General features: G+C 41.7%; 1 protein-coding gene across 3 annotated transcripts; it reads right to left on the reverse strand.

The window, feature by feature from the left end:
- Window positions 1–4,969: 4,969 nt before the first annotated feature.
- On the reverse strand, window positions 4,970–12,586 carry LOC114808691 (synaptonemal complex protein 3-like). Of its 3 annotated transcripts, none has more exons than XM_029056499.2 (5): window positions 12,254–12,586; window positions 10,415–10,567; window positions 9,291–9,389; window positions 5,557–5,661; window positions 4,970–5,360 (listed from the first exon to the last, which is right to left on the reverse strand). In XM_029056499.2, exons 2-5 carry the CDS (start codon window positions 10,508–10,510, stop codon window positions 5,352–5,354), a joined length of 309 nt encoding a protein of 102 aa, XP_028912332.1. In that variant the 5' UTR covers window positions 10,511–10,567; window positions 12,254–12,586; the 3' UTR covers window positions 4,970–5,351. The 3 variants fall into 3 exon arrangements, 2 of the variants coding, with proteins under 2 accessions (XP_028912332.1, XP_028912331.1); XM_029056498.2 differs by having other exon boundaries at window positions 10,415–10,514; window positions 12,254–12,577; XR_003756501.2 differs by lacking the exon at window positions 5,557–5,661 and having other exon boundaries at window positions 10,415–10,514; window positions 12,254–12,573.
- Between the last annotated feature and the right edge of the window lie 1,095 nt (window positions 12,587–13,681).

Here is a 13,681-nt window from a genome sequence, read left to right on the forward strand (position 1 = left end):
CCCTGCCTTAATCCATGACCTTTCTGAAGATTTTTTCATTAACGTTACAGTTTCTATCCATCTAGCTGATGGTCTGCTTTTTCCTCTGTTTCCCTGGACTTTCCCTAGCCATAGTGCCTTCTCTAAAGAGTTAGTCCTCCTGATGATGTGTCCAAAATGTGCTAATCTAAGTCGAGTTATTTGGCCTGCCAAAGACCAATTTGGTTTAAATTACTCTAAAATCCATTTGTTTGATTTTTGGGCAGTCCATGGTACACAAAAGCCTTCCCCCACTCCACACTTCAATAGAATTGATGTTCTTTCCATCCTGGGGTGTTTTCGTTTTCACTGACTAGTTTTGGGTCCATATATTGTCAGTGGAAACACCCCAGAATTGACAATTTGTATTTTTCTGGCAATTGGTACATTGGCATGTATCATGACCTTTTCTAGGGTAGTCATAGTAGTCTTCCCAACATTAATCCTCAGCATGTTTCTTGATTACTGGTTCCTTTATTGTTGATTCTCGATCCTAGGAGAGGAAAATTGTCAACCATTTCAGTCTTCCCTCCATCCTCTACCAATGTGTTAACACTTCCAGTTGTCAGGATCTTTATTTTCTTGACATTCAAATATAGATCCATCTTTTCCCTCAGTTCCTTATCTTTTAATAATAAACCCTTCAAATCTTCTTCACTTTCTGCTAGTAGGGTTTTATCATCTGCATAATGAAAGTCCTTTATGTTCCTTCCTCCAATCTTTACTCCACGTTCATCTTCATCCACTCTAGTTTCTCTCATTAGATATTCGGGGTAAAGCATGAACAGGTAAGGTGGTTAGATTTCACCTTTACTAATGATAAACCTTGTCTTGAACCCTTACTAATGAGAAACATATCTGGTGCTCAATATTCTGCTCTTATTGTAGCGTATACAGATTCTGTATAAATGGTCTGGCATGCCCATTTTCCTTAATGTGCTCGAGTTTCTCTTGATTACACACAAAGACCTTACTGTAATCAAAAAAGCACTTGCCAACTTCCTTTTGATTATCCCTTGTTCTTTCCATTATCCAAAGACCATCAGACCCAGTGGATATCGGCATTTGCTACCTAGTTTAATAACCCTATTTACTCGTCACTGTTATACATATTTGGAGAAACTATGATGCTAACATAGAAATCGTTTTCTGGATTGACCAGGAAACGAGGCTTCAGTGCAAGTTCAAAGGATTTCCTCAATGGTAGTAGAAACAACTGAATAACACGAACAGTCAAAGACACTTCATTTAATGTTTTGCATAATACGATTGTTGAGTCAAAAGATGGAAGACTTGGCAGATCATATAAACATGTAGCATTCCTAAATGAGCAGTCTCTTGTGTGCTCTCAAAGGGATAACCAATTCTAATTTGTGCAGAAAACCTCCTTTCATAATAATAATAATGTTGGTATTTGTTAAGTGCTTACTATGTGCCGAGCACTGTTCTAAGCGCTGGGGTAGACACAGGGGAATCAGGTTGTCCCACGTGGGGCTCACAGTCTTAATCCCCATTTTACAGATGAGGTAACTGAGGCACAGAGAAGTTAAGTGACTTGCCCCAAGTCACACAGCTGACAAGTGGCCGAGCTGGGATTCGAACCCATGAACTCTGAGTCCAAAGCCCGTGCTCTTTCCACTGAGCCACGCTGCTTCTCCATCATCATCTCCTTTCATCATTCCTGCTTTAGAAACTTTAATTTTTTGATCAACGGAGGTCGAACCAGCACGTTGAATGGAGTCTAAAATCTATTGAACACTCCATTGCCTCCCCTCAAAATCCACACCCTCCACCTGTGCATCGGATCTCATCTCTTCACAACTTCTCCAAGCCCTTGTCCCCCTCCCTTTTATCCCTGCCTGGCCGTCATCTTCAGCTGTCCCTTCTCCAATGACTTCCTCCCCATTGCTTTCAAACTTATCTGTTCAGACCCGTGACCCCATCCTAAGAAAACTCTCCTGTGACTTCAGTGCTCCCTCCAGTTATCTCCCCTTCTCCCTCCTACCGTTCCTCTCCAAACTCCTTGAAGTGAATTGTTTACACCTGAGTCCCTGAGTTCCACTCTTCCAATCCTCTCCTTGACCCCCTGCAAACCACCCTCTCAGTAGTCACCAGTGATCTTCTAGGCAAATGCAAGAGCCTCGACTCCACTCTAATTCTCCTCGAACTTGCAGCTGCCTTCAATACCGTTGACCTACCCCTTCTCCTGGAAACATTATCCAACCTCAGCATCGCTGACACTGTCCTCTCCTGGTTCTCCTCCTGTCCCATTGGCTGCTCAGTCTCAGTTTCGATCATGAACTCTTCCTCTGCCTGCCATCCTCTAACTGTGGGAAACCCTCAAGTCTCAGTTCTGGGTCCACTTCTCTTCACTCCCCTTCCACGAACTACCGCCTCTACGTGGCGGTTCCCAAATCTCTGTCTCCAGCCCTCTTCCTCTCCTCCTCTCTGCATCTCGCTTTTCCTACTGTCTTTAAGATCTCTACTTGGATGTCCCCCTGACATCTCCACCTTAACTTGTCCAAAACAGAATTCCTTATCTTCCCACTCAAACCCTGTCCTCCTAATGGTTTTCCCATCACTGTAGACAGCACCACTGTCTTTTCTGTCTTACCAGCCAGTGACATTGGCATTATCATCAACACATCTCTCCTTCAACCCACATATTCAACCTGTCACCAAATCCTGTCAGTTCAACTTTCACAGCATTACTAAAGTCTATGCTCCCTCACACCTCAAGAACCCACAGTGGTTGTCCATCCAAGTCTGCGTCAAACTGAAACTCTCTTTCATGAGCAATAAAGCATTCAATTACCAGGCACCCTCCTACAATCTAGTCCACACACCTCTCTCCTCTAACTCGGTCTCCATAAGTCGATCTCACGTAGAGGCAGGCACTGTCTCTATCTGTGACCGATTTGTACCTTCCAAGCGCTGAGTACAGTGCTCTGCACATAGTAAGCGCTCAATAAATACTATTGAATGAATGAATGAATAACATCATAAACCATTCAGAGCCTCTCAGGAAAATTGTACCCCCATTGCTGACTCCATAGAAATCACCATCAGTACATTTTATAATTAAATCTAGCGCCATTCGTAGGATTAATAATTTATGTTGGATTTACTTTGACATGGCATTAATTAGTAAAAGTATAATGAAAAAAATAATGATGGTGATAGTGATGATGATGATGATGATAATGATGACAACAGTGATAATGCCTATGGAATTTACTAAGGGCTTAACTATGTGCCAAGCACTGAACTATGTTCTGGGGGTAGATACGAGATCACCAGGCCCCATACCATGCTTGCAGTCCAAGTAACAGGCCCATGAGATAACATATCTTCAACTATCAACTCTATGCAGATGACACCCAAATCTACATCTTCTTCCCTGTTCTCTCGCCCTCCCTCCAGGCTCGTGTCTCCTCCTTCCTTTGGCAAGGTCTCCACCAGGATGCCTGCCAACTAAATCTCAACAAGTCTAAGACTGAGCTCCTTATCTTCCCTCCCAAACCCTGTCCTCTCCCCGACTTCCCTGTCACTGTGGATGGCATTACTATCCTTCCCGTCTCTCAGGCCCAATAACTTGGTGTCATGCTTGACTCTGCTCTCTCATTCACCCCACACATGCAATCTGTCACCAAGACCTGTTGGTCTCACCTTCAAAAAATCGCCAAGATCCACCTTCTCCATCCAAACTGCTACCTTGCTGGTAACAAGTTCTCATAATACCCTGAGTGGATTATTGTGTCAGCCTTGTCTTAGATCTCCCTTCCTCCTGTCTCTCCCCGCTTTAGTTTATTCTTCATTCTGCTGCCTGGATCGTCTTCATACAGAAACGCTCTGGGCAAGTCACTCCACTCCTCAAAAACCTCCAGTGGTTGCCTATCAGCCTTGGCATGAAACAAAAACTCCTCACTCTTGGCTTCAAAGTTCTCCATCACCTTGCCCCCTCCTACCTCCCCTCCCTTCTCTCTTTCTATGGCTCATTCCCACACTCTGCTCCTCTGCCGCTCACCTCCTCACAGTCCCCCATTCGTGCTTGTCAGGCCGTCTCCCCCCTGGCCCACGTCCTACCGCTGTCCTGCAATGCCCTCCCTCTTCATATCTGTCAAACTAACTCTCTTCCCCTCTTCAAAGCTCTACTGAGAACTCACCTCCTCCAGGAGGCCTTCCCAGACTGAGCCCCCCCCTTTCCCTCTGCTCCTTCTCCCCTCCAAATTCCCCCCCTCACATGCTCCTTCCTTCCCCCACTCCCTCCCCTCAGCAATGGGCATATTCATATACACTCATTATTACTCTATTGATTTTGTTAATGATGTGTATATCTCTGTGATTCTAATAATCTTAATAATGTCTGCTTGTTTTGTTTTGTTCTGTTTTTTCTTTGCTGACAGTCTCCTCCATTTAGACTGTGAGCCCCTTATTGGTCACGGATTATTTCTATTTGTTGTCGAATTTTACATTCCAAGCGCTTAATACAGTGCTCTGCACATAGTAAGTGCTCAATAAATGCTATTGAATGAATGAATGATTGAGTGAATGAATAAATCCCCATTTTGCAGATGAGGAAAGTGAGGCAGAGAGAAGTTAAGGATACCTACCAGGTATGTGGTGGAGACAGGATTAGAACCCAGGTCCCCTGACTCCCAGGCCCGTGCTTTTTACACTAAGTCACAATGTTTCCTGATTCGTTTGATCTTATAGTCTCTTCAAGTCTGTTCTGTAACTCTCCTAAATTAATTTTAGAAATGTGCACAAAATGGACCCTAACTACATCAGAGTGGTTTTGGGCCTTTTTTGGATCTGGCAAATGCCACACCAATGATCAGTGACCTTTACTGAGTGCTTACCCCAGAGTTGGTAGACACGTGCCCTGCCTTTCATTCACACCTTTTATCACTGATCTCTGGTTATTTATGCTAAAATAAGGACCCAAATGTAAAATCGACCAAATTTTTATTGGCACCAAGTAGGCTTTTTCACTGTTCAGGTTGAAAAAATATTCACCAAATACCAAAACATTTGTCATTTTTACAATGTTAGTAATATTTAAGCGAAAGTACCCAGTTCAGATGTGTAATATACATAAGACATTCTTTTGTTTACACCGGTGGACTCTATGATAGAGATTCAAGCATTTCATTAACTACCTATTTAAAACTTCAGGTTTAGGAACTTGAAAGTTTTTAAAGCACAGCAACAACTTAAAATTCCCTTAGCTAATGGTTACAGTTATATCACATTACTTAGGTATAAATTCTTTCTTCTCAGAGCATTCAAAATTACACGGACTGGAGGCAAATGAGGAAACTTCCCATCTTTTACTCTCTCTGTTAAAGAGAAAAAGAATAGTCATGACCACTTTTTTTAGTGATAACATTCATGTTTGGGAAAAGAAAATCTGGCGTGATGAAATATTTCCAAGGCTTTTCCCGTTTAATGAAAGAAGATCCTCATTACCAAGCAATTGTTCATCTTAAGATGAATTGCCTGGGTAAACCAAAAAGGATTGACGATATTACTTACACTGTCCAATCTAATCTTGCTTCGTTGTGCAAGAAATTCTTTTTCAATTTCATTTTGTGATTTTATTAAAACGATTTCATTTTTCTTTTCCATTTCTTCATTAACCTAAAAATAAGAACATTTTCCCTTGTAAATGTAAATCTTTGTAAAACTTTAACAAGTCACACAGTCATAACTTGGTACCTAACTAGCATAACCATCTCAGTGCTCAAGTCGTGATCATAAATTACCCATCTTGCTAAGCAATTCTAGGAATTTTACACTTTGAAAAAGATATAAACCACACTCTCAAATGAAGGAATAAAGCAGCTTTTTTACATTCTCTCTTTCTGTCTCTCTCTCCTTCATTTATCCGGTCCCTTCCTTCCTTCCTCCTTCCCTCTCCATACCACCTTTCCTTCCTCCCTTCATTTTTCTTTTTTTCAGTTACAATCTCCTGTCAAAAATGAGACCAGACAACTGAGACAACCTAAAAAAAAAGAAAAAACTGCTTACAAGCACCCGGGTTTGGAGTAGTTTTTCAGGTTCCCAGGGCTATAGCAGGAACTGATGTAAAGTCCTAGTGACTTGGCGACCGATTAGCATTTTTTCCCAAGGAGTCGATCTCAGTTAACTGTTGGAGAAAGGACCTGGCCACTCCCTCATACTATTGGAAGAATTTATTCCCTTTATTTGTGAGAGTTTCATCCCAAATGAATCTCATGCAACGTGAAGTTCAGGAGTAAAGTTTCCAGCTTATCTATAGGTAAACTGCTCTAGGAATTTAGTATGACAGAGGAGTAAAGGTCCCTCTGGATGTTGTCCTTTTAGATTTAATTGTAGATCCAAATGAAACCAGGCTCCCCCATGCACAAATTCCTCCTGGGATTCATTCATTCATTCATTCATTCATTCATTCGTATTTATTGAGCGCTGACTATGTGTAGAGCACTGTACTAAGCACTTGGAATGTACAAATCAGCATCCTGGAGTATCCTGGAGTCCATCCAAAGAAGAGATTCTGGACCCGTGAGGTTCTTTTCACCGATGTGTTTTTTTTTAAGTGGTATGTGTCATTTGCTACTTTTTACAGTATTTGTGAAGTGTTTCCTTGTGCCAGGTATTGTACTGAGAACCGGTAAAGAGGTAAGCTCATCAGTTCGGACCCAATCCATTATCCTCATGAGGCTCACAGTCTTAATCTTTATTTTATAGATGAAGTAACTGAGTCAAAGAGAAGATAAGTAACACAAAGGTCTCAGAGGGTCAAAAGAATATGCAAGTGGCAGATCTGGGATTAGAACACATGGCCTTCTGAATCCTAGGCCCAAGCTTTATCCAATGGGCTAATCGAAATGAGTCCATAAATAGGTTATGGACCATCTGGAGAGTAGAGAGAGAAGCGTGTGTATGTATGGTTGTGTGTGATTGCGTGTGAATAGTAATGATAATAATAAGTTTGGTATTTGTTAGGTGATTACTATGTTGCAAGCACTGTTCTAAGTGCTGAGTAGGTACAAGGTAATCGGGTTGTCCCACGTGGGGCTCACAGTCTTAATCCCCATTTTCCATATGAGGGCACTGAGGTACAGAGAAGTTAAGTTACTTGCCCAACGTCACACAGCTGATAAGTGGCAGAGCCGGGATTAGAAACCACAACCTCTGACTTCCAAGCCCGGGCTCTTTCCACTGAGCCACGCTGCTTCTCTAAGCAGGTAGTGGGGTGGGGGTAGGTGGTGGAAGGGATATGGGCATACTTAGAGCTCACCTATCTCTTGGAAGATCCAAATGGATAGAGCAGCAGTATTCCTCCAAACTCTTGCAGAGGCATAAACTAATTTTTCCCACTAGTCTCATGGGAAGGTAAGAGCCTATTACTGTTGCACATGACTTGCCACTGTGGCATGTGACATTATCCAGGATTTCCATCCCCGAATCCACAATGAATGAGCTTCCAGAGCCACTGAAGGAGGGCCCGGACTGCTTTGCTCAATCCTAATGCTCTCCACTCCTCCCGTTCTCCTCAAGAACATTTTGAAGGCATCTATTCCCCCCAGTTCCTGCACTCCTGTTGCTGCTGTCACTGTAGGGCTGACGTCTAGGCATCTCCTGAAAAACCTAGAAGTTAACAGGTCCCAGATGATTTCATTTCCCATCCCCTGTCCAGGACTCTCTGCAGGTAGTCCACTGGCAAAGAACTCCCTCCATTGCTTGAGGCTCCCTGGCTCCCCCTGTCTCCACATCTTCCGGAGCTTGTCCTTCAGCCCCTACTGCAGGCAGGCCCCCGGATCTGATATTTCAACGGTATTTCCTAGTACTTAACAAGATAACAAATGAAAACAAAACCAGTTCAAAACATTTTTCCCTGGGTCTCCCTCTCCCACACCCCTCACCTGCGGGCAGGATTCTCATGCTTCCAGAATCCTGGCTGCTGGACTCTTTGGCCTCCAGCGATCTTTTCCAAGCCCTTCCTGTGCTCTGTATGTCCAGATTCCTCAGCACTATTTTCCCCGTGCCATACCTCCCATGTCCTTTTCCTCCTCACCTGGTCCTATTAGTTCCTCCTCAATCTTTCTCTGATTGGTTCATTTTGTCTTCAAGGAGGACCACCACAAAGTGAGTCACCGTTGGCTTCCTGCTCCCTCTCCCATATCTGGGGGCCAAGGGAATTATTCATTCCATTCATTCATTCACTCAATCATACTGATTAAGCCCTTACTTTGTGCAAGCACTGTATTAGGTGTGGGAATGTACAGTACAAAAATAAAGAGTGACAATCCCTGCCCAAAATGAGCTCACAGTCTATGGAGGGGAGAGAGGGAAGACAGTCATCAGTAGAAATAAGCAGACAGCAATATAAATAAATTAAATTCCAGATACATACCTAATTGCTTTGGGATGTGGAGAGGGCAAAGAACAAAGGGAGCCAGTCAGGATGACCCAGAAGAGAGTGGGAGATGAGGAAAATTGGGGCTTAGTCAGGGAAGGTCTCTTGGAGTAGATGTGCCTTCAGAAAGCTTTAAAGGAGGGTAGTGGTGGGGGTGGGGGTGGGGAGAGTAATTTTCTGGCGTATTTGAGGAGGGAAACATGAGGCAGGACGGGGGCCATAGATCTGCAGTGAGACAGGTGAGATTGAAGCTCAGTGAAGAGATTAGCACCAAAAGAGCAAAGTGTGCTGGCTGGGTTGTAGGAGAGAAGGGAGGTGAGGTAGGAGAAGGAGAAGTGATGGAATGCTCTAAAGCCAATAGTGAGGAGGTTTTGTTTGATACGGAGGTGGACGGGCAGCCACTGAAGACTTTTGAGGAGGAGGGTGAGGTATCTGGAATGTTTCTGTAGAAAGATAATAATGTAGAAAGTCGAGTGAAGTATGGACTGGAGAGGGGAGAGGCAGAAGGTTGGGAGGTCAACACGGAGGTTGGTAAAGTAATACAGGTGGGTTAGGATGAGTGATTGTGTTACCGTGGTAGCAGTTTGAATGGAGGGATAAGGGAAGATTTTAGCGATGTTGTGAAAGTGAGAACGGCATGATTTTGTGATGGATTGAATAAGTGAGTTGAATGAGAGAGAGCGATTAAAGATAACGTCAAGGTTATGGGTTTGTGAGACGGGAAACATGGTGGTGACTTCTACAGTGACAGGAAAGTCTGGAAAAGGACAGGATTTTCATCGGAAGACAAATAGCTCTCTTTGGACATGCCACTATGGTGACATGTTACCTCTGCAAATAACAAGGGCACTAATATGATTCACCATACCTTTGAAAATTGTTCACATATCTGCTTAATTGTATTCAGCCTTTGGCTCTGAATCAATCTTAATTGCTGGCAAACTTTTTGTTGTTCATAAATCAGCTTCTAAAATACAAAAGTCAAAGTAACTGTGATGTATTCTCTTGCTCTGGAAGAGTAAAATTCTAGAAATTTATCTTTTTTTAAAAAAATTGTCATACACTAATTTAGTAATCCCTTGAATAAGCAGACAAGTTAAGACCTAGTTCTTCTAAAATGCAAGGAATGCATTCTTACAGAATTGCATGATAATATAACTCGGGTTGCTGTACCCACCATACGCAAGGCTGAGCCATTCACCAGTGTAGAGACTTAGCTTCCATAAGTGACTGCACTGTGGCTTGCAGGCAGGCTTGCATTGTCAGAAAAAGCATGTGGTTAAATTCTCGCTCAAACACGCAGTAGAATCTCTTGTAGTTGAAGAATAATGCCCTTTTCAACCACTTACTCATCTCCATCTCCATTTCCACTTACTCATCTCCATATCCCGTTTTTTTCCTCTTCTGTCTGTTAGTCATTTCGGGACTGCCTTGCTGATTAGATCAAAAGCTCATGGCGGGTAGGGTAAGTGTCTTCCAACACTACGAGGCTTTCCCAAGTGCTTCATTCAGTGCTCCATCATTCATTCATTTGTCATCTCCCACACCGTCTGCGTCACCCTGAATTGCTCCCTTTGCTCTCTCCCACTCCCAAACTAATATACCTATCTGGAATTTTACTTACTTGTATAGATGTCTATCTTCCCACCTCTAGACTGTGAGTTCCTTGTGGGCAGGGAATGTCACTGTTTTTTGTAGTACAGTGCATTCCCAAACACTTGGTACAGTGCTCTGCACACATTAAGCGCTCAACAAATATAACTGGTTGAATGAAATACTACAATTGTTATTATCAATTTTTTATTATCATTATTATAATAAATAATGAGGTACAAGAAAAGATGGGATGAAAAGGTACCCAGTTTGTTCCTTGGTCTTCCATCAGGCTAGAAAACCTAAACCCTGGTGCTGAGCTGCTGTATTTTTCATGGTTCATTTTAAACACAGAATATTCAAATATTTGTTTTAGAAGAAATAAAGTATGATACCTACACCTAATTTTTCTTTGCATTCTTCAGTTTTCTGAATATCCTTATCCCATTGCTTAAATATTGTCAGAAAGTGCAGGGAATAGTCTTTTTGGATCATATTCCTGAAAAGGCAAAATAACTAGAGGCCATCATCATCCACAGGAAATAGACATTCCTGACAGAAAATGAAAAATTATCAGTACAGTCAGTTTTCCTCCAACACCAATTTCGATTAAATAGTATGAACAGAAGATTATTGAAGACTGAAGAATTGGGAATGTTCTTTGTGTGTCTTGGGAGTGCGGACTCATAGAAAGATCATAGGACAATAATTAGGAGACTTAGGGTCTAGTTGCAGCTGTGTCTCTGCCTTGCTGGGTGACAGTGAGCAAATCATTTAACTTTCCAGACCTCAGACTCCTTATCTATTCAAGGTAGATTGGATGCATTGTGAGCCTCATGCAGTACAGGTGCAGTTTTTCATCTGCCAATCTTCTATCAACCATGGAACCTAATTCACAGTGAGTACTTGATAAGTGCCACAATAAAAATAGAGTAATAATATGATTAAAAAGCTGAAACCCATAGAAGCTGTGCGTGTGAAGAAATGGTTCTGTGTATGTCTGTATTGGGCTGGTGGGTGGGGCGGTGCTGAGGAGGTGGAGGGGGGCTGGGAGGCACTGATCAAAGCATGAGTATCATAATGTTATTTTTTTTTCCATAGAATGAGGTTCCTGTAACATGAAACCACAGCTAACATCAATCAGTAAATCAATCATTTTTAATGAGCACTTACTCTGTGCAGATCATGGTACTAGGTGTTTGGGAGAGTACAAAGTAACATCCTTTCATTCAATCATATTTATTGAGCGTTCACTGTATGCAGAAGACGGTACTAAGCTCTTGGAAAGTACAATTCGGGAATGGACAGAGACAATCCCTAACCAACAACGGGTCCAAAGTCTAGAAGGGGGAGTTGGTAGGCCTGGTCCCTGCTCACAAGGAGCTTAAAGCCTAGTGGGAAAGTCAGACATTAATGTAAATCAATAAATAAGCTACAGATATTTTCAAATGTGCTAACGTGAGATAGGAGACCTGACTGTACTACTGAAAGAAGACTATCAAACCAGCCCAAAAACTTAGAAAAGAAACTCTGATCATTTCTGTGATTCATTGTCCTTACTCACGATATTGATATTTTGGTATTTGACAAAATTAAACATCCACTGTCAGTATATAAATCAGGGATGACAATCATTCTGGCTAGTGAGGTATTCAGTAAATAGCTTGTTTGGACTTGTTTGGACTGCACACAGTAAAGAATGAGGAAGGAAGAAAAACTTTCAGAGACAGCAAATTGCTGTACCTTCTCCCACAGCAACCCTGGATTCCATTCCAGCCCCAGTGCCATAAGCAAGCTCAACAATTCTAACAGTTGCTGGCTACACTTGCAGCAGGCTTGAAGTCAGTTCAGAACTGCGGGGTAAATCTGGTTGTTTTTCCCCTCAATAAATGAACTGTCCAATGGGTGAGTGTGTCACTTGGGATTGGAATGTTGGAATGAGCCTCTAGGCTTTATTTGACCAGCTCCATCATAAATTCTGACCACTGGACTTCAGCTTCTGTTGCTATAAAAACATCAGTTCTGTGGATCTGGACATACTCAAGAGGCTGTGTTGTTAATTACCTCATTGACTTCCAGTGAGAATCGGGCTGAGAATAGTTTGCATAGAAGTGAAAACACACACACACACACACACACACATCCCTCTGGAATGTTTGTTGGCATGAAAACAAAGTAGAAAACAGGATAAAACACAAAATAAATCCACCAAATAGAGGCATCCCTTGAAAGTCTTACCTCTGCTCTTTCTCCGTTTGCCAAATCTGTTCAAGTTTCTGGGTAGTCACTTGGAGCAAAGCTTTAGTGTCCACTTTCAGTCTTTTTCTCTTTGCACAAACAATCTTGCTAATATCAGCTACAGTGAAACAGTTATTAATACCTCACGTAGTGGAGGAATTTTGTTACATTCTATTACACGGAGGTTACAACAGACATTAAAAATGAATCATCAGTATTAGCATAGAGTAAAAAATGGGCAATGGCTCCACAAATTCTGTAAAGAATGAATTTGCCCTATGTGGCAGGTGTTTTCAAAAAAAGATTATTTTCAGATGGATTGGAAATTCTTTTAACTTCAAGTAGACCTTTTCTAAAACTGGGACCAATCTCTTATTTGTGATTTCCACTTCCCTCACCCTCTTCGACACTGCTCTTGCACTTGGATTTGCTCCCTTTAGACACCCCTCCCTCAGCCCCTCAGCACTCTGTAAATATATCAGGAATTCATTTATTGAATGACACTGATGTCTGACTCCCCCTTTAGACTGTGATCTTGTTATGGACAGAGAACGTTTCTTACAACTCTATCATACTGTTATATTGAACTCTGCCAAGCACTTAGTTCAATGCTGTGCACACAGTAAGGCCTTGATTAGAACGATTGATTGATTGATCGAGTGATTGGTTGTCAGAAAAACAAGTTAGGTGTGGTGCCAGACCAATGTGGAATTCAAAATCTCACTTGGATCTAAATTAATGAGGTGTATTTGGGACAAGAATCACCTAATGAAATATCTGATCACAGCTCAAGGTAAAGAAGAAATAATCAGTCACCAATCAATCAATCTCTCAGTGGTATTTATTGAGGGCATACTCTGTGCAGAGCATTGTATTAAGTGTTTACGAGAGTATTCATTGATCCAAATTAGCAGGCAAGTTCACTACCTACAGTGAGCTTTCAGTCTAGAGAGGCAAGCAGATTTATTTATTCATATAAATTTATCATTTATTTTTATATATTTATCCATGTCAATTTATATTATATAGTCTCTAAAAGTATACATACAAATTAAATTTATTTATATAGTTCATTATTTATTCACTTATAGAATTAAATTAGTAATCTATAATATATCATTTAAAGATATTTACTTCAAGTGCTGTGGGGTTGACGGTGGGGTGAATATCAAATGCCCAAAGGTAAGAGGTTCATTCATTCATTTAATAGTATTTATTGAGCGATTACTATGTGCAGAGCACTGTACTAGGCGATTGGAATGTTCAAGCCGACAACAGATAGAGACAGTCCCTGCCCTTTGACGGGCTTACAGTCTAATAGGGGGAGACAGGCAGACAAGAACAATGGCAATAAATAGAGTCAAGGGGAAGAACGTCTCATAGAAACAATGGCAAATAAATAGAATCAGGGTAATGTACATCTCATTA

Source organism: Ornithorhynchus anatinus, chromosome Y3 (genome assembly GCF_004115215.2).
Source record: "Ornithorhynchus anatinus isolate Pmale09 chromosome Y3, mOrnAna1.pri.v4, whole genome shotgun sequence".
Classification (NCBI taxonomy): Eukaryota; Metazoa; Chordata; class Mammalia; order Monotremata; family Ornithorhynchidae; genus Ornithorhynchus; species Ornithorhynchus anatinus.

Coding starts and splice junctions, on each gene's coding strand:
- LOC114808691 (XM_029056499.2), bottom strand. CDS start 10,510: ATGATCCAAAAAGACTATTCCCTGCACTTTCTGACAATATTTAAGCAA. Junction 9,390..10,414: donor AATGCAAAGAAAAATTAGGT/GTAGGTATCATA, acceptor TTTGTATTTTAG/AAGCTGATTTATGAACAACA. Junction 5,662..9,290: donor TATGTGAACAATTTTCAAAG/GTATGGTGAATC, acceptor TCTTATTTTTAG/GTTAATGAAGAAATGGAAAA.